Genomic DNA, 25,244 nt, shown 5'->3' on the forward strand with positions numbered 1-25,244 from the left:
CTTGTGAAATGACAATTTCACAATTGATAGTTAACAAAGACAAAAGATTTGGGTCCTCCCAAATGTTTTTTGAGCCACCAAATTGTCTTCTTGGTATTTGCATTAACAAAGTTGTTTTTTTTACTCTTATTTTGAATCAAATGCAACAGATGTGGCAGTTGTGTTATACTTTTGATTTTTAAATGTATAAAAATAGGATGACTAGAAATATTACCAAAACAAACTCAACTGTTAGCTTCTTTACCATGAGAAATTGAGATTGTAGAGTAGATGGAGTTGTTAGAGTCGATGAGTTTAAGCCACAGAGATTTAGATTTCATTACAATGCCCTAGAAGTGAGGTTATAGTCAAGTTTTCCGATACATTTTTCAATAAAACTTCGAATCACCAAAACTTTCCAATGTGATGAGCATCTGATGAACTACAGAATAAAAATGTCACATGTTGAACAGCAAGGTAACAGGGTTGAGGGAAACTTTTATTACGAACACTGGTATAATTAAATTGCCATGTTATACATGTACAGCAACTAACCGCTTTACAAAAAAGCAAGTAATACAATATCACATATATTTACACTTGTATTTATATACCTTCCGATTTTACACAAACATATTTACAGGTGACAGATACATTGTTTACAGATGACCAATGCAATTAAAAATCTGGCAAATGCATCAGACAAACACACATCTTGAATTATATAAAATAAACCACTTTTTAAGTCTGTTTATGATGAGTACATAAGACAGTTTAATTACATATGCAATTTAAAAGGCTTAGGGGCATGTCATGTGTCTAACCGCTGTCGTGGCAGTCAAGACTGTGCCTTCATTATGGTCTTAAAGTATTGAAATATCAGATTAGGTCAGTTTTAGATTGGTAGTAGCAATGCAACATCTAAGATTCAAGAGAAAGGATTTATATTCTTGTTATTCAGAGTAATGGACGCAAAAAAAGAGGGCAAATCTTGCACTTCAAACACTCAATTGGGTCATTTACGTTCCTTCAGATTTTCAAATTGCTTTAAAAAAAATGCATTTGACATAGTTTAATGCGAAATTCACAATTACGACATGTAAAGCAGGAATAAACATTTCAAGTTTCATTTTTGATCATAACAAAACACTGATCTGAAATCTGCTTAGTGCCCTAAAATAACTACAAGTCAGGATGAATGTACATTTTTGGATCTGCAGGAGAGTACGACTGTAAAACAAACAAAAATGTAAAATAAATCTCCAGATAAAATGGAAAAATGACATCGATTTGGTCCCAATTTTAAGTGTGAAACATCTGGTACTCGTGTATTTCAAAGCAATCTTTTCAAAAACATAAAATTAAAATTATGCATAAATATTCCGTCCTCAAACATTTGGCAGGTACCCTTCTTTAGTAATACAAGTTTCCCTTTCATAAGAGTTTCAAAGAGCAAACACATGTACTTTGAGTTTGTTACTAGGTACACTACCATTCCTCCTTGTAGATTTGCAGATTGATGTAATGATGACAGAAAAATAATGCAGAAAACAAATATTGCACACAAAAATCGGCCGCTTCAATTTTGACGGCCATTGTACTGCTAATGGCATCTTAATTCAAACTTAAATAGCACTTAAAATGTTTAATTTAGCGATTCACTGGTTAGGTGCCAAGTGAGAAAACAATTACATTAAATGCCAAAAACGTTGTTACAAAGCTAGTGAGAACTGTATGGAAGAAATAATTATTTTAAGGCATACAACATAGAGTAGACAGACATAAAAATATACAAAATGGAGTTCACAACAGTTTCCCCTCACAATATTGCAAGCTAGTCTTTGGTGCAGTGTTACTATGTCAGCGTGTGGTGGGATTGGGATTTCTGTGCCGTACGTGAGCCGTTAGTGAGACGGGAACGGGGGAAGGTAAAAGTGTGTACGGATATTTCCTGATCACACACTTTAATCATGTGCAATTTGTACACACATATAGTGTTCAACGAAACAAATAAAAAGAACATATTGCACCACGGTGAGACGATGAATATTAATGCCAATTTGTCGTGTTTGATTTGTGCATTTTGGGAAAATACTACATACGGATAACATACTCATCCGCTGAATCGTTTTCGACGACTGATGATATAACGATCGCAAAGCAAACCTTCATGTGACTCCGAAAAGATTATCTACATTTACAGAATAAATATTTAGATGCTGCAATATGATATTCTCATATTTCATAGTCACATGGTACTGTTTACATATGGTAAATGTTAAAGCCGCAACACATTTTCATAATTAGTACCTGTTTTCCCTTCCTTAGCAAGGTCTTGCCTATTTTACAAACTATACACAGCTGAAAACCCTGACAAAGGCACACAATGGATAAAATAAGAACCCAAAACATGTGATCGTTATTATCGTCAATAGTATAGTACACGTATCATCTTTCTGTGTATACACCTGGATCACCATCCAGATTTCAAGCCTGTGGATATCAGGACTGGACAGGCCGCATATCCATCCCATGGCGGGTCCAGGACTAAATGGAAAAAGGCCGGATGCCGAGCCAAGATAATGAGCCTGTGAGTCTCCACGCGGTTGGTCAACTGTTTGCTGTAGTGGTTAATCGGATCAGTTTCTCATTTATGTGTTTCTTTCAGACATCGATGAGGACATAATCTCAAGTTTGTGCAAAACGAAGAGTGGACGCCTCAATTTAGCATTTCAATGTGGTCAGTCCCAAGACATTTTTGATGTTGAGTGCAACACGGAGAGTTCAGTGCATTCTCCAGACTAGTTCATTTAGGCAAGTATGTGGCAAGCTTCAACTGGTATAAAAACAAAAACAAAAAAACAAACACTCAAGCGGTTCTTCAATGCAAGAACCTTGTTAAACCGGACGACGGAAAACAAAAAGGATTCGTGGAGAAGAATGATGGCCGCGGAGTAGGTAGAAACGCATCAAATCTTCTCAGACGATCTTTTTGATGCTTGGCCGTTTGAAGCTGCCTGCACTGCGCTGCTTCTGTACCTGGCTGGCTGACCCGTGTCGCGTTCGCCCACTGGTGGAGAGGCTCGAGGTGGGAGAAATCTCAACGTTCTCCTTGTCGATGCCTGCAGGAGAGAGATGTTATGTAACACCGCTGAATCGCAACCTTGAGTGCACAACTGTAACCTATTTCGTATTTAAAACCTTAAAATTGAATCAGTTACCTTCACTATATTTTATCTTAATTTAAATTTATCAAAAGCAAAAAATATTTTTAAACAATAACTACAGGGTCAAGATTTTACAGACATGCTTTGATATGGAGTCTGGCTGTAAATACACGTAGTGATCAGTAGGTGTCCCAGTGCACAACATTATCACACTGAGGAGAACGTCTCATGTAGGGATCCTGTTCATGATACAAGTGTGAGACATGAGTGTGCTTTTAAAATGTGCCTGTTGTTCTTGTGTCAATTATTGAAAGATCTAGATCAGTATTACTATTCTCATAGGCTCAAATACCCCAACTATAATAAAATAAATAAACTATAAAAGGCTTTTCACACTGGGTTAATGTCTTTAACATTTCACACTTTTTAAATGCTCTTAACCTTGGATTATGGTGCCTTGCTCGGTGCTAAATCTGAATTGTGGAAAACCATGTGGTCCTGTAATAGACAGGTAATCATAAACTGCCTTAAATATCAATTTTAAATATAATTAAATATTTGTAATGATTTGTATTTATAATTTTCAAATTACAAATTTTTAATTTTATTTTTTCGTGTAGTGTATGCATGTGGATATGTATGTATATACACATCCACATGCATGTACTACAGTACACGGAAATAAAATATATATAAAAATACAAATACATCCTTTGGGTAGCATCACGCTCTTATTTATTCAAATGCTTTTAAACCATTTACGCGCGCCAAAAGAGAATGCGCCGTCTGTGAATGTCCTGTCACACACACGACGCACAGAAGGATGCGCCATTATCGTGCGCATGGATGGCGCGCCAGAAACGGGTTCTCTGTCAAGCTTGAACGAACAATAACACTCACAATAATGCCAAAAATATCTGTTTTGTTGAGTATCCTCATAAGAGCAGCCTTGAGTTAAATACATTCTTAGACGAAAGCAAAGAGCTGTAAGAAAGTGAGATCCACGTCATGTGCAGCAGCGGTACGTTAGCTCTTAAAGGGACAGCGACCAATGTCATTAAAGATAATGAAAGAACAAAGGTAACAGAAAATTACTCACTGCTCTTGACTAAAGAACTTTTGTAGGTTTAATAATATTTAATCTATATTTAATTTAGGCTATAAATCATGCAGTGTAGACTGTTTGGTGCAAACTTTATTCAATTTCTGTATTTTTCCTATCTGTTAGACAGGTAGGAAAGGCACACGTAAATATGACATTTATTATGGGTTTATGTGAGGATTGTTCACTTAAAGGTGCCCTTGAACTTTTTTTTTTTAAAAGATGTAATATAAGTCTAAGGTGTCTCCTGAATGTGTCTGAAGTTTCAGCTCAAAATACCCCATAGATTTTTTTTAATTCATTTTTTTAACTGCCTATTTTGGGGAATACAATAGTGTTAATTTCGTCAGACGAGACGAGATGAAATATGTTCGTCAACGACCTTTTTTTTATGACTAAGACGAGACGATAACAAGACTGCACCACTGTCCAAAAACGCTAAGACTAAATTAACATGCATTATTGTTGACGAAAAAGGACGAGACGAAAATGTTTTGTATAAAATAAAAACTAAGATAAAATCTCTCTTCATTTTCGTCTACAATCGTCTCTGCTTTTTCATCAGCTGTTACGCCTTATAATAACGCCTAAATAATCAGAACGAGTTCGCGGCTTCGTGCTGTTGCTCAAGTTAAGCCTCGTTGAAGCCTTGTTTACACTGCATGCGTGTGCGGCTCGTTACGGTTCCGGCAAGGTGTTGTTCCGTCCTCTGCGCGATGTCAACTCAAAGAAATTTGAAGTTTTTCAACTTCGAATCTCTTGTCGTCAGTTTCTAGTGATGTAAAATATGAGCGGGAGTTATCACAGGGTGATTATTTTGACTTTGTTTTGTATTTGAGCTGCGCGTCTTGGAGGTGAGGCACCTATATTTATGGTGCATTCAAGTCCTCCTGGGAAGTTCGTATTTACGAGGTGGGAAGTCGTGTGTACGACTGTAGGTGCGTTCAAGTCACTTTCGTCGGAGTATGATGGCGGTGTGCCTTCTCTAAATTAAATTACACAAAATAACAACACTTCTACTTCTACAAAATGTAGAGCAAAGAATGTGCATTAGTTGTATGTTGCTTTTTTATGTTTTTTAATTAATTTATGAAGCCATTGTAAACTTTATTGTTACATATTGCATTTTTATATTGTGATGCTATCGTATTTTTTTTACTGGTAATCATCTTACTTCGTTGTAAATAGAAAAGCCTGACAATGTCACTGCTAAATACCTTTAAGTATTGTGGTATTTCACTATGTTTCTCACTGCCACGCCCCCAACTCGTACAGATCGGATCTTAAAGAAAATTACGAGCTTCCCACTGGTATTTACGACATTGTGGTGGCGTTCATGTCGGTTCTGCTCGTAAATACGATCTTTCCGACATGACTTGAACGCACCATTAGCAAAGCGGCGCGTCGAGCCGCTTCTCAAATGCACCGCGGCGCGGCTGGTGTAAACACAAGCATTGACTAGAGTGGCCGTGTATCAGCTCCGGTAGCCGCGTCACAGCTGTAACAAGCCGCACACGCGTGCAGTGTAAACGAGGCTTTACAGGTTTTATACGCCTGTGGCTGCAACACGAAACTGCTGAACACACAACACCCAAAGCGAACACGAGTGACGAGCGACGACGACATGCTAGCTTTTGAATTGTGTTGGTTAAAATAAAATACTCTTCAGAACAGGTTAATCATTTGTGAATGTATCTCCTAAATCAGAAATTGAAAACCAGACACGTTTAACATTTGCATTCAACAAAAATCTTTCAACAAGTGTATTTTGTCAGGTAATTATGACATTTAACCAATGTTTGAGATATGTGAAACACTTTTTTTACTGAAATGTTAAATAATCTCAGTAATAATGTGTTATTTTTTAAAAAAAAGACTACAATTTTTTGACAAACTAGACAAAATTTAAAACTTTTAGTCGACTAAAACTTGACTAAGATACCTTGAGTTTTCTTTTGACTAAAACTAGACTAAAATGACGAGAGGTTTAGTCGACTAAAACTTGACTAACAAAAAAAAGATATGTGAATGACTAAATATGACTAAAACTAACAAGGACATTTGGCACAAGACTAAGACTAAATTAAAAATAGGTGACGAAATTAACACTACTTTACAAAGTGTTTGTCATGCAGCATGTCTAATTGCGAAAGTACAGCGTTTATTTGGATGTTTACATTTGATTCTGAATGAGTTTGAGGCTGTGCTCTGTGGCTAACGGCTAATGCTACACTGTTGAGAGATTTATAAAGAATGAAGTTGTGTTTATGAATTATACAGACTGCAAGTGTTTAAAAATGAAAATAGTGACGGCTCTTGTCTCCGCGAATACAGTAATAAATGATGGTAACTTTAACCACATTTAACAGTACATTAGCAACATGCTAACGAAACATTTAGAAAGACAATTTACAAATATCACTAAAAATGTGAGTTATTATTGCTCCATCTGCCATTTTTTGCTATTGTTTTTGCTTGCTTACCTAGTCTGTTGATTCAGCTGTGCACATCCAGATGTTAATACTGGCTGCCCTTGTCTAATGCCTTTCATAATGTTGGGAACATGGGCTGGCATATGCAAATATTGGGGGCGTACACCCCGACTGTTACGTAACAGTCGGTGTTATGTTGAGATTCGCCTGTTCTTCGGAGGTCTTTTAAACAAATGAGATTTATATAAGGAGGAGGAAACAATGGAGTTTGAGACTCACTGTATGTCATTTCCATGTACTGAACTCTTGTTATTTAACTATGCCAAGGTAAATTCAATTTTTGAATATAGGGCACCTTTAAACTAAAAGTGGTTATATTTTTGAAGCCTATTAAATGTAAAAAAAAAAAAAAAAAAAATTATATAGCTTTCAGTTACACTGTAATGACTATAATACACTGTTGAATGACTATAATTCATGTTTAAAATTGGGGAAAAAATAAATTTCATCAAGACATCAATAGCAGTATTAGCATTAGCGATACTGGCCTTCATTCATAATAAGAATAATAAAATATTTTTATTTTTTTTAAAACATTTATTATAAATTTAAAAAAATTAAGAGAGTTAAGTATCCAAGCGTAAAGTAACTAAGGGTTAAAAATGGCACAATTTTTAAGTGTGAAAAGCCTTTAACGATGCTTTTAAAACTGCAAATGTTCCTCAGCTGTGTATGTAAGTGTTTGGCTAATACCAGGCCCTTGTGATCTCTCTTCACAGTTCCTGTTCAAGTAGCCCCTCTTGCTTTGATCTCACAGTAGCATCTACTACTGACTCCAGCAGCAGATTTACAATTCAAACACTCTACGAATGGCAGCAACTGCTTTTTTCACACAACGGAGGTCGATGAGTACCTGGGAGGACGAGGTGAGGTGGGAATACAGCCGACTTAGAGCAAGGCAGACAGGCTTCACACAGAGAGAGTAGAAAAAAAAAAAAAGAAAAAAAAAGACATGAGTGACACATTCACAACTCAAAAGAGGACAGGAAGGACAGATGAATGGAAGAAACAGGAAATCAAAATAAAAAAATGGCAGCTTACAGATATATCTGACTGCATTTTACTCTTAAAGGGTTAGTTCACCCAAAAATGAAAATGATGTCATTAATGACTCACCCTCATGTCGTTCCAAACCCGTAAGACCTCCGTTCATCTTCGCAACACAGTTTAAGATATTTTAGATTTAGTCTGAGAGCTTTCTGTCCCTCCATTGAAAATGTATGTACGGTATACTGTCCATGTCCAGAAAGGTAATAAAAACATCATCAAAGTAGTCCATGTGACATCAGTGGGTTAGTTAGAAATCGCGTTTGAATGCGCGCTCGCGTTTACTTTCACTTTCGTGATCACGCGTACTCTGTAAATATGGTCAAATGGTCAATGGTCAAATTTTAGTCTCGCGAGATCTCGTGACACCCCTAATGGACAGTCTACCGTACATACATTTTCAATGGAGGGACAGAAAGCTCTCTAAAATATCTTAAACTATGTACCGAAGAAGAACGGAGGTCTTACAGGTTTGGAACGACATGTCATTAATAACAATTTTAATTTTTGGGTGAACTAACCCTTTAACGTTCTGCTGAACAGTGAAGCTAAGAAGCAGTTGATATTAGCTCAAAAAGCAGATTAAATTTATATCGAAAGAAGAAATTAGTGAGAAGGAATGTGATTTAGACATTCAATTAAGTGCTTTCTGGATCATCTAATGACTTCTGTTACATATATGTGTATATAGAAATACCTCCATTATGAACATACACCCTTTAACGGCCAATTTAAACTGAATAGTATCACACTGCCACCACTGAAAAAAAATTAAAGACAAGAAATAGGCACTTAAATAAGTTACCACAGTTTGCAAACTATAGAACTGGACATTAATTGCCCAACACAGCTCTATAGTTTAGGTTTGTACCAGCTGTTTTCGGTGGCACCTCCTCTGTGGTTCGTGGATGGGAGAGAGTTGGGGACCGTCTATAAACTATAGGGCCCTCTGAACCGACAGCACATTCCCAATGAAAAGGAGACAGAATGCAGTGAGGTTAATGAAGATACAAACGCAAAGCAAAGGTGTCAAATGCACACACAACCACTGTCAAAGCCCTGCACGGTGGTCTAGTCTTCGTCTTGCACATCTAGCAAAGCCTGAGAGACTGTAAACTGGCGACGCTTTGAGATATGAAAGCAGACAGTAAAGCGCTGACAACTGCGATTCCAAACAGCAGCATAGCTACAGCTGTTACTGTGTTATTTTTTATGCTAGGGAACGTTGCAATGATATTATGAGTGTGACGTGTAAAGTTAAGTGAGCGACTACGTACTAATTTGCATCTACATGTGTGAATTAGGGAATGAGGGAGCGTACGACGCAGGAAGTGAGCACTGACCTGGTGAGTGCTGTGAGGTGGCGAGGGATGTCATGGAGTTGGACAGGTTGAGGTTGGCCGTGATGCTGAGCTGACTCTGGACGGTGGGCGGATACGGAGAGGTGGGTGTGCGTAGTGACTCCTCCCCTCCTTCTTCCTCAATGCCAGGAAGGTAGGTGTCAATCAAAGCATCTAGGAATTTAACCACGAGCTCGGCATAGTCTGGAATTTGGGTTTGCTGTTGAAGAAAGTAAAAGCAGGTGCGATTAATAATCAGTTAGCATTATCATGTTTGGTCCTTAGTAGGGCTGGGAGAATAAGTCAATTCATCTTGGTTTGTGGATCGATTCTGAGATTTTCCGAATGCATTGAGATTCTATCTCGAATTGATTCTGAGCTTAGTTTAACAGCACATGGTGCTCTAGTTTTTAAAGGGTTAGTTCACCCAAAAATGAAAATAATGTAATTTATTACTCACCCTCATGCCTCGAGCACAATGAATTAGCATATCGAACAGTGACACGGATCGCGTGTCAAACCGCTAAACTGCTGAAATCACGTGACTTTGGTGTTCCGAACAGCTGATTCGACACACTGATTCATAACGCTCCGATGCTTCCTGAAGCAGTGTTTTGAAATCGGCCATCACCCATTTTGTCACTGATCATAAGTTTGATTACTCAGAAACATAACAGTATGCTTCATAATAAATTTGAGAAATAGCAATAGTGGGAAAACTGTAATGACTGGAACAACCTAGATCTTTATTCATGTGGTGAAAATAAGCTGTAATGATTCTACCCATTATTGGCATTCAACAACTTTCAAGAGATTTTAAGGTCAGGGTTCAACAAAAAGGATGTCAGGCCAATGTGGGATATTTTTGGGCCAGTTGACAGACGTAACTTGCACTATTGGGCCAATGGTTATCTTCCTACATTCCAACAATTAGGTTCCAACATCAGTTTGAATGTTGACCAGTTTTTGTTGTTGTTGTTGTTTTCCAGCAATGCATTACATTATTTTCAAGCATATAGCAATTTATAGCTGTCATGGAATTATAAGTTGCATTATTCAATGTATGACAGCATATTAAAAACGGATTTTTTTTTTGTTTTTTTTTTTTGTATAGAATAACAAATCTGGGTTAATTTGGGAACATTTAATTGATAAAACCCCCCCCAAAACATTACCCCCCAACCTACCCCCACCCAAAAATATTTTTTTGTTGCCTCAGGGCAACGTTGTGCAACAATGATATAGAATCATAGAGAAAATTATCACAAGACAATGCTCAGAGAGGATTTCCCCCCCCCAAAATGTCAAGAAATCATTAAGTAAAAAGGGAAAAACACATGAAAGACATTGATATGCTGAATTTGAAACATGCATAGGTTTGTATCATGTAGTGTGTCATGTCATATAATGTACTTCATGTAGTAAGATTTCACTTCATATGAAACTTCAAAAAGCAGTTCTTCTCTGCTGTGAAATAGAGGTGTATGTTACAATTTTTGCACATTACTTTGGGTGTTCCTGCACACCCAGGAACCCTGCATCTCCCCTTCTTATAACACATTATTGCCAATGTGAGGTATTGTCCAAAACATCCTCGAAAAGTACCCCTTATCGCACGTTGCCCTGAGGCAACGAAAAGAAAAACTGAATTTCTGAACATGCAAAATAAAAAAAACTTCATAAAACCTGACAAAAGGCTTCTCTACACCTTCATACACACGCTTTTTTATGTACAGTTCATGTCATTTTAAATAAGACTACTAAAGCAAATAATCTTGTCTTCTCACACCATGTGCTCCTGTGACCATGTGTCAGAACAGGATGTGTCCCACCTTTAAATGGTGCTTGATATGGACTCCCACACCTTACTGGACTGTTCTTTGGTACGGTCTCAACCTTTCTAATTGGTTGTAATCATTTAAAGAAAAATGTACTAAACATGGGGTTTAAGAAAAATTTCCGCTGCAATGCTGTGCTGTCCAGTACATAAGAAAAAATGTTGCTAAAAATTAACAACAACATACAATAATTTATATAATACATTTTATATAATAAATCTTAAAAGTGCACTGTGTAAATTTTAGGGGGATCTATTGAAAGAAAAGCAATATAATATACATAACTATGTTTTCAGTGGTGGATAAAGATTTTACATAATGAACCGTTATGTTTTTATTACCTTGGAATGAGCCATTTCTATCTCATACACCGTGGGTCCCCTTACGTGTTAAGTCGCCATTTTGCGCTGGCTTGTTTTTTTCTACAGTAGCCCTAAACGGACAAACTTCTCTAGAGATCACGTTTGCTTGACTGGCTACTCTCTGCTATCTCAGATGACGACATTTTTGTCCTGTGTTGGCCACTGAAGTTTTGTGATGAAATCAGTTAATATATTGGCCAGGCAAGTAAAACTCAGAATTAGTGTTCTGACAACCAAATAAATTTCCAAGCACATAAAAATGTGTTTAAAAATATAGAATTATTGAATTAATATAAAATAAATTGAATTTTAAGTAACACTGCTATGGGGAACAAATATTCACTATTAACTACGAATTTTGCCTCAATATACTCCTAATTTACTGCTTATTAATAGTTAGTAAGGCATTTGTTGTGGCAAGTTTAGGTATGGGGTAGGATTTGGGGATAGAGAATATGGTCATGCAGAAAAAGGCATTAATATGTGCTTTATAAATACTTATAAACTCCCAATATGCAAGCTAATAAGCAACTAGTTAGAAATGAGAATTGTTTCCCATACTGTTACTGAATCTTAAAGTGATTAATATAATACTTTAAATATTAAAACAAGTTACAGTGAAAATATTGGCAGGGCAAGTAAAAACCTGCATTATGACAAGGCTAGAGGAAACAAATCATTATTGCTGAGCCATGAAAGAGAGAAAACACTTCCTTCAGCGAGGGATACAAGCAATACATCTCTGTCATTTATGTCTTCTTAAACTGCACAGCAGAACTGTGGGAGAGTAACAGGCCGGAGACACCGGATGGGCGCGGGAGATGTTTGGGAAAGCCGTTTTGGTCAATAAATCTAGAAAGCGGCAGAGAGACCGCAGCACACAATTTCTTCACTGCACTCCTTTGGAAAATGAAAAAAGTTTATGGGAGCAGTTAATCATACCTTAGAGAAGGGTCCGGCAAACCTCCACAGGCCGTTGAAACCGAAGCCTGTGAGACAGAGAGGGAGAAGTGATAGCAGAGGTAGAGAGTTGAGAGAAAAAAGGGGGAATTGGTCAGACAAATAAGATTTTTTTATGTGATAAATAGGGTTGTCAATACTTAACATTTTTTAGTAATTATAGGCATAATTTCACAATGCACAATTGTTCAATAATAACTAACAATGAATTTGAAATAATACTACTAAATTAATGCATTAAGTTGAAAGCCCTGCTTTTGAGATAAATCTGAATGTTAATAAATGACTGTAGGAATTGGCACTAGACTTTACTCTGCAAGCAGGAAGGCTGGTATTGAGGGGGCGACTCCTCGTGATAGACCACGTTCTGAATGATGCCGTGGACGGGGTTCAGGAGGTTGGGGTCCTGGCACATGGACAGGACGGTGCTTAACTTGGAGTCCAACAGGTTGTGGCTATGATGAAAATGACACAGGTAGAATGAATGTCCAACTACAGGGCCAATACCAAATATACAACTAACAAGATAATTATTGTGAATGTTGCAAAAGCAAATGACTGAAGATTATCTAAGCGGATCTGAAAAGCTTGTTGCTAGGTAGGTGTAGTACAAAACAAAAAAACACATTCAAATATTTTCTCATGGTATTCAATAGGCTAGTGGATTGTTTTTAAATTGCGTTTTATATGTATTACATTCAGGCCAAATACACCCATGGGTAAGAATCACTGTGATTATAGTGACAACTATGAATCATGATGTAGCTGTAATTACACAGAATTAGTAATGAAAGTTTCCTTGTATTTAAGTAAATATTTCCTTGCATTTCAAGATAAATGAATCTCAGGCATTAACAAAAATTGTGGCATTGTTTCCATAGCTAGTGTATATATAAACACTTGAAATTACACAAACATACACTACCACTCAAAATTCTGTGGTTAGTAAAATGTTTGTTGTTAAAAAAAAAAATAGTACTTTTATTCAGCAAAGATGCATTAAAAGTGACAGTAAAGACATTCATAATGTAACAAAGGATTGCAATTTTTAATAAATGCTGTTCTTTTGAACTTTATATTCATCAAAGAATCGTGGTTTGCAATCACAGGAATTAATTACATTTTAAAATAAAATATAAAACAGTTATTGTTGTAATAACATTTGAAAATATTACAGTTTTTTGTAAAATGTATTTAGTTTTCTAATATTACATTTGTATTTTCAGAACAAAGGTCCAAAAAGGAAATGGTAGTACAGTATACCGAATGTATAAAAATAAGGTAAATATTACAGTTTTTACTGCATTTTTCATCAAATAAATGCAGCCTTGGTGCATTTCCAAAAATCTTACCGATCCCAAACTGAACAATAATGTTCAAGTATCAAGTATTATAGCCAAGTAATTTATAAACAATATATTTATTTATATTGTTTATTTATATAAATAAATAAATATTTTACAATAGTAATAAATATAAAAAATAAAAAAACAATAATATTATAGATTTTAAATTATTTTATATTTAATAATATTAAATTATATAATATTTAATATTACATTTTAAACATTTTTTAAACATGAAAACTGTACTATTAAAACATTCCATCCTGTTGGATAGTTAAAAAATAAAATACTGAAATCTAAAAAAAAAAAAAATTATTTGTTTTCACTTTGGCTCAAGGTAAACAGAGCTGCATAACCCATAACCCATGCTTATTTCTATTCTCTATGAGTTTGTTATTCTATTCCATTCGCTAAAAAACCTCAAGGTCAATATTTAACCCTGAATCTTGTAAAATGTATTTAGTGTTGGTATATAATAATGCAGACACTCACACTACTGGAAAGACCTTTGGGAAGACCACACTGGCCTCAGCCAAATACTCGTACAGGATCCGCTGATGAAACTCATCCGTAGTATATTTCACCAGTGTGGCCTGCAATAAAAATTAAAACTTTGCTATACTACAGTACATGATGTATAAAAAATTTCATATAGCTTGAAAAAGAAAATGAATCATCTTTATTTAACTTTTTTATGTGCTACAAAGAAAAAGTAAAAAAACTTTCTATATACAATTTCTAACGTAATTCCACCTGCAAGAGGATTTAAAGCACAAGATCATGTGCAAAGGAAAGTCGTATGGAGCACACACCAGTACAGTGAGGAGCAGCGTCTGGATCTTCGGGTCTGTGAGAACGTTTTCATCCAGGAGGACGTTGGATTCAGACACAGACACTTTGCGTAAATGGGAGTTGGCTATTCTCTGGGTTTCTGGAATGAAGAAGAGCTGTTAGCGATTTAATCTCTCTCATTTCTCATGCCTAATTATTATTTATTACACATACGGCCTGTTTACACCTGGATTAAAATAATTAATTCACTTTGAAATGAAAATTAGGCCAAGATTTACTCACCCTCAAGCCATCCTAGGTGTATATGACTTTCTTCTTTCTGATAAACACAATCAGAGTTATACAATAAAGAGTTATCCTGAGGCATCCAAGCTTTATAATGGCAGTGAACGGGACCAACGAGTATGAAGCTCAAGAATGTGCATCCATCCAAAGAAAAACGCACTCCACACAGCTCCGGATGTAAATGCGTTTCACTTCAGAAGGCCTTTATTAACCCCCCAGAGCTGTGTGAAGTACGTTTTGCTTTGAAAAGATGCACTTTCTTCAGCTTCATACTCATTCACTACCATTATAAAACTTGGACGCATCAGGATATTTATTAATATAACTCTGATTGTGTTCATCAGAAAGAAAGGATGGCTTGAGGATGAGTAAATCTTGGGGTAATTTTCATTTCAAAGTGAGCTAATCCTTAAAGATGCGTTTTGGTTGATCTGATCACAAGTGGTCAACGCTAAATACGGGTGTAAATGGGGTGTTAAATGTTTTGAGCTTGTCCACTTTCGACCACTTCCAGAGGTAGTCGGAAAAACATAAGACCGGATTGTTTTCATAGTGTTGACGCTCATGTGGTTGAATATGTTCGAACAGTGCAAAACACTGTCTACTCTCCGCCTACTGACCTAACGCGTAAAGATTATGGGAAGCAAGCTAGCCAGATGGGATTTAAACTTTGTCAAACTTTGTAAGACCCAAGTTTAATTTAAAGCCGAAAAATGTACCAAGCACAATGTTCTCTCACCATTCCTGATTTCTAACACACACTTACTTCTATCAGAGCAGAAATCCAAACTGCTGCTCTCCGTATATTTTTCCCATTGTCTCTGGTCACTTTCATATGTAAATTGCACAAGTTATTTTGTCCATTAGATGGGAAGATCTAAAAAAAACATTTACCAACCCATAGACCCTCCCCTCAAAGAAATAAGGACAGAAATAGTTTAACGGAAGTGGTTTAACCCTTAAATGCATACCTCGGGTCTTTAATGACCCGGGACGTCATTCATTACCCTCCTCCTCGTTCATTTTTTAAAGTTAGACATCAACCTTCTTGGTATTCCTCAATCAATTCATTATAAAGAATATAGCAAGAAAAAAATCATAAAATTATAAAAGAATGCCTATTTTTGTATTCATTTTTTGTAAATATTGTATAGGGTCGCAAACGACCCGAGGTGTGTATGTATATTTTTTCTGCACAACAATAATTGAATCTTACATGATGGAATAAGTGCAATTCACCTTTTTTCCACAAGGTGGCAATGTCTGATACACAATGCTGAAGTGACGACTCAGACAGAAAACGAAAGAATAAGAAAAACATGAAATGGCTCAGCGATTTACTGCAGAGCAAGTACTGAACGCAATGAAATATGACTAACTGTTACAGGATGAATCTGGTGAAGCTGTTAGCGATCTAAATATTGATTTTGAAGATGTTGAAAATGATATAGTTCTGAGAATATGTTTGAGATCACGAATGGGCTCATATTCGTGACCTCAAACATAAAACTAGCCCATGATTTGCTGAATTTACTGGGAAATGAGCTCTGACAAGGACAGTGATGATGGCATAAAATATCTGCTCAAACTGAGCCCTTTCAAGCTCCAAAAGGTAACAAAATACGATTTATTTTATTCTTCTGTAATTTTTACTCTAATATCAGAGGAGTTTTATATTATCACGACAGGTAGAGATCCTTCTGTGTTAGATATAGATCCGGGTCGATAAAGACCCAAATATGTAAGAATGATTGGCGAAACAGTCATGCATTTAAGGGTTGAAGTGGACAAAAGAGATGGATTAAAACACCAGGTGGAAACAGGGCCATAGATCAGCACTGGCCATCACACATTTGATTGGTAAGTGCAGAAAAACTCACCGATCTCATAGTCGTTTTCAGAAACCCGTCTCATCTTTGGAGGCGTAGTGATGCCCGACTCCATGTCTGGTCTCTTCGGGGCTTTTGAGTCCGATATTAGGTGATCGAAGCTCTTTCTAGTGCCTAAAATAAACATAAAAAAAAACTCAAGAAAGCTGGAGCATGTTCAAAAAAACACTTTTAAAGAATGAAGCCACAGACCACTCATACCCAGCAGTTTCTTTGCATTGGCTTGCGAAGGCTGGCCCATGTCCACGCTCATGGATTTGCGCGGGCGAAGGCTGGTCTGCCCCATGGCAGAGTATGGAGGTGCAAGGTTGCGCTCTGACACTTTTGGAGAAGCCCAGGGCTGGTTTTCACGCAGTAGCCTGACACTTTAGAGAGTGTGAGAATAAAAAAAACCCCAAAAAAAGTCATTAAAAAAAAACAATACAGTGTGGTTGGAAAGACAAGCAAATAGTAGAAAGAAAACAGGAAAAGAAAAGTTCTCACCTGCATCCAGGTTCCGTTTCAAACACAGTGAATGTATCCATTGGAAAGTTCTCCATGGTAACTTCTGAAAGCAGCAATGACTTCCTGTGCTTTAGACTGCAGCGGCTCCTTACCTCCTCAGATACCGTGAGCAAAGCTGAAACACAAACATCCACTTTAGATGTTTTCATCCGAATTTAAATACAAATTACTTCACAGGTTGTGTTGGCTTTAACTTACCTGCCAGATAGGCAACACTCTGTGTGTTCACTTCAAACTTGTCACAGCTGCGATGTTTTCCCACCAGGCCCAGGAGCGTATGAAGGATACGGACCGTTCTCGCCACTGTGGTGGAAGAAGGATGTCTGTATCCTACAAGAAAAAAAAGACAGATGAGGAAGACATTTTACTTATTAACATCAAATGCTTGATGTGATCAATCGCTAAAACTTCTCAATATATGAATTGGTCTGTTGATACATATAGTCATCGGTTATCATTGTCATCATTAGTTCACACAAAGAATAGTTAAAGTGTTCATGAACTGCATTGTTTTATAATGTTTCCTGGGGTGCTCTTAGTATGTATGATTTTTATGTTAGTATGATTTTTATATCAAAAATTGTCGTAATTTAGAAATAAAAGCCATTTTTCCTATCCTGATTTTAGCCCTCTTATGTGAACGCTGTGTTTTAAGGAGCGTGTCTGCTTCAATGTAAACGCCCACTGCAGTGATTGGCTAATATGTTTGCATTTGTATTACATGTGGAACTCTCTAGAAAACATTTAACATGTTGTTTTTAATACTACAGCTCTCAAGATACACTTATCGTTGTTTATAGCACTTACATTTACTGCATTATATTTAGATTGTGGAATGAAAGGTTGCAGTGATGAACATTGTAATATAATGCACTGAATACAAATATATAAAGCTCAACTGAGACATTCACATTGTTCAAAATAAATAACCATATTCCTAGCATTAGGATCCCTTTAAGGTAATGTTAGTTTTAGCCCTGTATCCTGATTCACTTCTCTCCTCGTCATCTCACTAACACGCCAGTGGGCGGGGCTAATGTTGCAATGATGGTAGACGTTGATTTTCTTCAGCAGAGGAGGGCTTTCACCTTTCTATTATAGACAGGCACATTCCACAACGAATCTTTATCTGGGCTTGGTTACAATAAAAGCTGTTTTTGGACTAACAAGGAAGTACATTCACAGAAAATTTCACGTTGCAAAATAATGTGGATAGATGATCTTTTAATCATTACCTTTAAGTAAATGCCCCACTAATGCAAAGTTAAAGTTGGAGGCAAAGTTGAGTCCCACAAAATGGTCCATTTGTTTACAGTGCCATTCCAGTGGCTTCCGGATCTCCATGAAGACCTCCTCAGGACTCTATAAAGAGATGCAAACATGTTTATGAAGATAACTGCAATACATTCTACCTCGACTTTCTGAGAGGCTGCAACAGTGCCAATGGGTGGACCTTGAAAGTCCAGCCACACCTTAAACCTAACCCTATCCCTAAACCTGCTTAGGTTAAGCTCCACTCATTACGTTCAGAGATGGCAAGCAGAACATCATTTGGCTCTGCAGTGATCACCACTAAGATGTTTTATCTATTTATGTGAAATAATATTAAAGGGTTAGTTCACCCAAAAATGAAAATAATGTCATATAATACTCATCCTCATGTCGTTCCACACCCGTAAGACCTTCGTTCATCTTCGTAAATCATACAGATTCATTTATGCTCCGATGCTTTCTGAAGCAGTGTTTTGAAATCGGCCATCACTAAATAAGTCGTTATTTTGTTTTATTGGCGCACCAAAAATATTCTCGTCGCTTTATAATATTAATATTGAACCACTGTACTCACATGAACTGATTTAAATATGTTTTTAGTACCTTTATGGATCTTGAGAGAGGAAGTGACATTGCTCCCTATGGAGGCCTCACGAAGCCATCGGATTTCAACTAAAATATCTTAATTTGTGTTCCAAAGATTAACGAAGGTCTTACAGGTGTGAAACGACATGAGGATAAGTAATAAATCATTTTTGGGTGAACTAACCCTTTAAGGAAATCAACATGTTTTAAGTCTGTGGTTGTCTAAATGTGGATTTCAGTCAGGCACCTTATCATTAAACACCCGGAGGCTGTCCAGTGTGTGCAGGTTCTGCTCCATTAGGGCGGTACCGGCGGAGTACAGATTCACTTCATCCAACTGAAGAACAGCCACAGCCACCCAGAACAGAGCTTTATGCATGGGAGAATCCTGCAGATCATTAGAGAAGCACACACAAAGCTATTAATAAGTGAAGCGTGTCATTTCTGAGACACCAAACGGAACTGCAAAAATATTTTTAAACAGGTTTCACACATGAACATACTGAGAGAACTAAATTAAAACATTGTTACAGTCGTGTTATATCATATGGTCTATTATACACTGACATAACTGCTGATGTTTTCATAATTGAACCCAGCACACAACGAGACAGCACCTGATCGAGGAGAGGCTGTAGTTTGGTGAGAGCGATGACGGTGGCCTCGATGAGAACCTGGCTGTTGTAATTATCCGGCCCCTTTAAGCAGCTCTCCAGCCCCTGTGCAGGAACAGCATTAATCAGACAGAGCGGCAGAGCGTGACGCCAGCAAATAGTCTGAGCGAATGACACTACAGCAGTTACACTAGCGCACTGCATTTCTGCTCAGACCTGAATCACACTGCATATACAACACAAATATTCACAATTTCCAGGCAAAATATAGTCACAATACTACAGAAGATGTCCACCGTTCATTTTCAAAACACAAATGAAAAAATTTGAATCTAATCTGAATGATTTCTGTATTCTCCATTGACAGTCCACGCAATTACCACTTTAATGCTTCAAAAAGTTCATAGAGATCGATATATATATACACACAGTGGCATGAAAAAGTATGTGAACCCCTTGCAGAATCTGTGAAAATGAGAATTATTTTAATAAAAATAAAAAATGCATGTTATTTTTTGTTTAGTACTGTCCTGAGTAAGATATTTTACATAAAAGATGTTTGCATTTAGTTCACAAGACAAAACAATAGCTGAATTTATTAAAATAACCCCATTCATAAGTATGTGAACCATTGATTCTCAATACTGTGTGTGGTCACCTGATGATCCACGACTGTTTTTATGTTTTGTGATGGTTGTTCATGAATCTCTTGCTTGTTCTGAGCAGTTAAACTGAGCTCTGTTCTTCAGAAAAATCCTCCAGCTCCTGCAGATTCATCAGTTTTCAAGCATTTTTGCATATTTGAACCCTTTCCAGCAGTGACTGAATGATTTTGAGATTCATCTTTTCACACTGAGGACAACTGAGGGACTCAAACACAACTATTAAAAAAGGTTCAAACATTCACTGATGCTCCAGAAGGAAACACGATGCATTAAGAGCCGGGGGGTGAAAACTTTTGAATTGAAATATCAAGGTAAATTGTACTTAATTTTCTGCCGGGAAACATGCAAGTATCTTCTGTTGCTTCTAAAGGGCAGTACTAAATGAAAAACAATGATATTTAAACAAAATAAGAAAAATTGTGACATCATCCTGTTCAAAAGTTTTCACACCTCGACTCTTAATGCATCATGTTTCCTTCTGGAGCATCAGTGAATGTTTGAACCTTTTTTAATAATTGTGTTTGAGTCCCTCAATTGTCCTCCGTATGAAAACACAGATCTCAAAATCCTACAGTCACTGCTGGAAAGGGTTCAAATATGCAAAAATGCTTGAAAACTGATGAATCTGCAGGAGCTGGAGGATTTTTCTGAAGAACAGAGCTCAGTTTAACTGCTCAGAACAAGCAAGAGATTCATGAACAACCATCACAAAACATAAAAACAGTCGTGGACCATCAGGTGACCACACACAGTATTGAGAATCAATGGTTCACATACTTATGAATGGGGTTATTTTAATAAATTCAGCTTTTGTTTTTGTCTTGTGAACTAAATGCAAACATCTTTTATGTAAAATATCTTACTCAGGACAGTACTAAACAAAAAATAACATGCATTTTTTATTATCCCTCTTATTTTATTAAAATAATTCTAATTTTTAATTCTAATTAATTCTGCAAGGGGTTCACATACTTTTTCATGCTACTGTGTATATATATATATATATATATATATATATATATATATATATATACACTTTATATATATATATATATATATATATATATATATATATATATATATATATATATACACTTGATCACTTTATATGATAAACAGATAGAATTTAGGCTTTTATTCACATATAAACATTGATCAGCAAACATAAACAGAAACTCAACCATACTTGCTTTGACGTGCGAGAACCAATAAGGTTTATTCTCACTCAAAGCAAGCACAGTTCTTTCTGCATCCTGTCAACAATCTCAAATCAAAAATTAAATTGGATACTTATTCAGTTCTAAATGGGGCACAATAATCAAAGTGAATTAAAATCATATCTAAAAATTCGGAAGTTTGAGAGGCAGGTGAGAGAAAGAGAACTAACCCGATCAATGCTGAGCAGAGGACTGGCTTTACTGAGAATACGAATGATCTGTTTGAGCTGCCCGTGAGTCACACGTTTACTGATGCAGCCGAACACCACCAGAGCCCGTGGCTGAAGAGATGGGTTATACTGGAATGCAAACCTATCCAAGAAAAGAAAATGTACATTATAAGACGATGTAACAGACTTTGTTATTTTAATGTGATTGCACTATGATTTTCAGATGCAATTGCTTCAAAAAACTCTTGTGAAATGCAATGTTTTGAACATACTTTTGTGCCAATTCAGTCCACTGATCAAGCCATTTGCATCCGGGAATGTCCCTCATACAGGCCTGGGGGAAAACAACAATTGTTTAAATAACATATACATAAAAGACTTCTAGACACACAGTCATGTGAAAAACAAAGGGTACCCCTATAGAATTGTATGGAGTTACGTATCAGAACATTTTGGCCCACTCATTTTGGCCTTACAACATTGCTTTAGTTCATTGAGGTTTGTGGGCATTTGATTATGCACAGCTCTCGTAAGGTCCAACCGCAACAGTTCAGTTGGGTTGAGGTCTGAACTTTGACTGGGCCATTGCAATACCTTGATTCTTTTCTTTTTCAGCCATTCTGCTATAGATTTGCTAGTGTGCTTGCTTGTGATCATTATCCTGTAGCATGTCCCAATTTTGGCCAAGCTTTAGCAGTCGGACAGATGGTCTCATATTTGACTTTAAAATATTTTGGTATACATGGTCGACACTGTGGCTACAAAACAAGCCCAAATCATCACCCCTCCACCACCATGTTTGACAGCTAGTATGAGGTGTTAGTGCTGATATGCTGTGTTTAGTTTTCGCCTTGGCGCTGTGCATTATGACCAAACACCTTCACTTTTGTCTCGTCTGCCAAAGAACATCACTCCAGAACTGGAATCTTTGTTCAGATGCAACTTTTCAAACATAAGCCATGCTGCCATGTTTTTTTTTTAAAGAGACAAGAAGCTTTCTCCTGGCAACCCTTCCAAATATGCCATACTTGTCCGGTCTTTCTCCAATTGTACTGCCATGAACTTTAACATTTAACATGTTAACAGAGGCCTGTACAACCTCAGGTGTAGTTCTTGGGTGTTTTGCAGTTTCTCTGAGCATTGCACAGTCTGACCTTGGGGTGAATTTGCTGGGATGTCCACTCCTGTGAAGACTGGCAACTGTCATGAATGTTTTCCATTTGTGAATAATTTTCCTTACAGTAGAATAATGGACTTCAAATTGTTTGGAAATGGCCTTATAACCAGTCTCAGAATGATGGCAGCAAAACTGGTTCTCTAAGATCATTGCTGATGTCTTTCCACCTTGGAATTGTGTTAACACACCTGAAGGCTCAGACCAGCAAACTGCCAAAACGTCTGCTTTTATAGAGGTGATCACTCTTGCTGATGATCAGTTAAATCAAAGGCATTTGATTAGCAGTGCCTGAACATTACTTACCCTCTTAATTCCTATTAAAGCAGTAAGGGTGTACACAGTTTGTCACCCATCCCATGGTTTTTCCATTTTGGCCTAGTTTTTGTTAAATGAATAGTTACAGAGTGTAATGTGTCATGTGTTGTTGTTCATCTTAGGTTGTATTTACCTAATTTTAACACCTGATAAGGACCAGATGATTTATTATGTCCTGTTACAAAAAACCATATCATTCAATAGGGTGTCCTTTCTTTTTCACATGAATGTAAGTGGTTATAAAACTTATAACTTTCCCCTTTATATGGATCAACACACACTCAATTCATCCCCAGAAATTGACATTATCAAGAAAAATCTGAAAGAAAGGAAAAGAAAGATCCACACCCCTTTATCTTATTACATTTTTTAAATATGTTTCATTATGCAGCTCAGCACATATGAAGTAGACGTTTAAGCTATTTGCCTTCTTCAGAGAATCATTAAATATAATTACCACAACAGGCGGCAAATAGAAAAAAATGTCTGCTTCATATGTGTTGTGTTACATAATGAAGATGTAAAAAACATTAATAATAATAAGATAAAGGAGTTTGGATCTTTCAGTTTTATCACAACAATACTGTAATTTCCAAGACCCTATGCACCCTGAGTAGTTGGTAGAGTGCAGAGAGTTCATCTTTTTTGATCCCCAGAAAGGGGGAGAGAGAAAAAAAATCAATTTAATAGACATCAGTAGCAACACTACTGATACTGGCCTTCATTCACAGCACTTAATAAAAAAGATGCAAGCCAGAGATTTTAAATATACCATCATTATGTTGTTTCTACATTCATTTGGAGATTTAATGTCAAATATGTATTAAAACATAAAATACTAATTGTATTCTAACATAAATTAAATCGTATTAATATTTCAAATATGTTTGAAATGCCACCTATAAAAGTTAGCAATTAACTTCTATATTTAGTAATTAGGTTTGCCATAACATTAAAGAATTACATTTTAAATTATATTCAAATAAACAGTTTATTTAAAATGTAATAATTTGTGCTGCCAATCAAATAAACAAATTACTAATTAATCACACATTTCCTTGTAATTAAATTATATGTATATCATTTAAAATTTTAATATACCTGTATTTTAATATTATAATACTTATTTTTACACATTTTTTACTAAGTACTACGAATGAAGGCCAGTATCACCGATACCAATACTGCTACTGAGGACTATATTAAATAGATTTATTTCTCAGTTTCTGAGATTGAGTGAGTGTGTGCTGATCCATTTACACAAAACACAAAATATGTCCTTTAAATGAATAAACACAGTGCTGGAGAAGCTTTAAAATGACATCAGAAGTTAAACAAAACAAAAAGTGGCTCAATTCTATAATACACAATGTTGGTAACTGACCTCCATGATCTCCAAAAGAGCCTCTGTAACTGTTTCCAGGGACGACAGAGCAAAGGTCTCTCTCTCGTAGGAGCCGGGAGAGAATGAACGATCTCTGTAGCTGGAGCGGAAGGCTATGACCGCAGCAGATTTGACCTTACTGATGCCGAACAGCAGGTAGAACTTGGGCAGGGAGAACTCCGTCAGACTCAGACGCAGGACCTGTTTAGTCTCCTCTGCAGAAGCGAAAACCAACACAGCAACAAATCAGACTCAGGTTTCTTTTTTTTTTAAAATCATATTCTTTTTTTTTTTTATAAAAATGCCCTAATGTTTTTTTTATGTATTTATTTTATTATTTATTAAGTTTTCCAAGTTAGCACAATTTTTTTTAACTAAATTAACACTTTTTATGTACACATTATATACAATAATGTTCCTCATACAAGGTTTTTTTTTTTTTTTGTCAGATTCAGATTTTCAAACAATTAATTCCGGTTTAATTGCTCATTTCATACCTAGAAGTACATCTGTACATCAGTACAGACCTTCATTCTTCATTTTTTTAATCGATTGGCAGCACTAATTATTACAATTTAAATTAACTATTTTATTAAAGCCTATTTTATTAAATATAAAGAAATATACAAATTTTATAGGTGGAATTTCAAACACTGAATATTAATAACATTTAATATGTGTGGACATACCCCCATATGTTAGGTATATGATACATGGTTATGGTCAATTCATGATAAAATTA

General features: G+C 36.2%; 1 protein-coding gene across 2 annotated transcripts in view; it reads right to left on the reverse strand.

The window, feature by feature from the left end:
• Nucleotides 1-465: 465 nt before the first annotated feature.
• Nucleotides 466-25,244, reverse strand: part of nf1a (neurofibromin 1a) — an 88,221-nt gene continuing 63,442 nt past the window's right edge. The window contains exons 42-59 of one of the 2 annotated variants that reach the window (XM_067366094.1): nucleotides 24,503-24,717; nucleotides 21,899-21,960; nucleotides 21,627-21,768; nucleotides 19,578-19,679; nucleotides 19,208-19,348; nucleotides 18,339-18,465; nucleotides 17,302-17,433; nucleotides 17,083-17,218; nucleotides 16,801-16,964; nucleotides 16,591-16,713; nucleotides 14,446-14,564; nucleotides 14,126-14,226; nucleotides 12,600-12,742; nucleotides 12,270-12,316; nucleotides 9,131-9,347; nucleotides 8,659-8,736; nucleotides 7,594-7,647; nucleotides 466-3,101 (exon numbers count right to left, since the gene is read on the reverse strand). In XM_067366094.1, coding sequence (XP_067222195.1) covers nucleotides 2,959-3,101; nucleotides 7,594-7,647; nucleotides 8,659-8,736; nucleotides 9,131-9,347; nucleotides 12,270-12,316; nucleotides 12,600-12,742; nucleotides 14,126-14,226; nucleotides 14,446-14,564; nucleotides 16,591-16,713; nucleotides 16,801-16,964; nucleotides 17,083-17,218; nucleotides 17,302-17,433; nucleotides 18,339-18,465; nucleotides 19,208-19,348; nucleotides 19,578-19,679; nucleotides 21,627-21,768; nucleotides 21,899-21,960; nucleotides 24,503-24,717 — 2,246 coding nt within the window. In that variant the 3' untranslated portion in view covers nucleotides 466-2,958. The remainder of the gene's footprint in view (nucleotides 3,102-7,593; nucleotides 7,648-8,658; nucleotides 8,737-9,130; nucleotides 9,348-12,269; nucleotides 12,317-12,599; nucleotides 12,743-14,125; nucleotides 14,227-14,445; nucleotides 14,565-16,590; nucleotides 16,714-16,800; nucleotides 16,965-17,082; nucleotides 17,219-17,301; nucleotides 17,434-18,338; nucleotides 18,466-19,207; nucleotides 19,349-19,577; nucleotides 19,680-21,626; nucleotides 21,769-21,898; nucleotides 21,961-24,502; nucleotides 24,718-25,244) is intronic. The other variant, XM_067366097.1, reaches the window with a different exon arrangement.

The sequence above is a fragment of the Chanodichthys erythropterus genome, chromosome 17, assembly GCF_024489055.1.
Source record: "Chanodichthys erythropterus isolate Z2021 chromosome 17, ASM2448905v1, whole genome shotgun sequence".
Lineage (NCBI taxonomy): Eukaryota > Metazoa > Chordata > Actinopteri > Cypriniformes > Xenocyprididae > Chanodichthys > Chanodichthys erythropterus.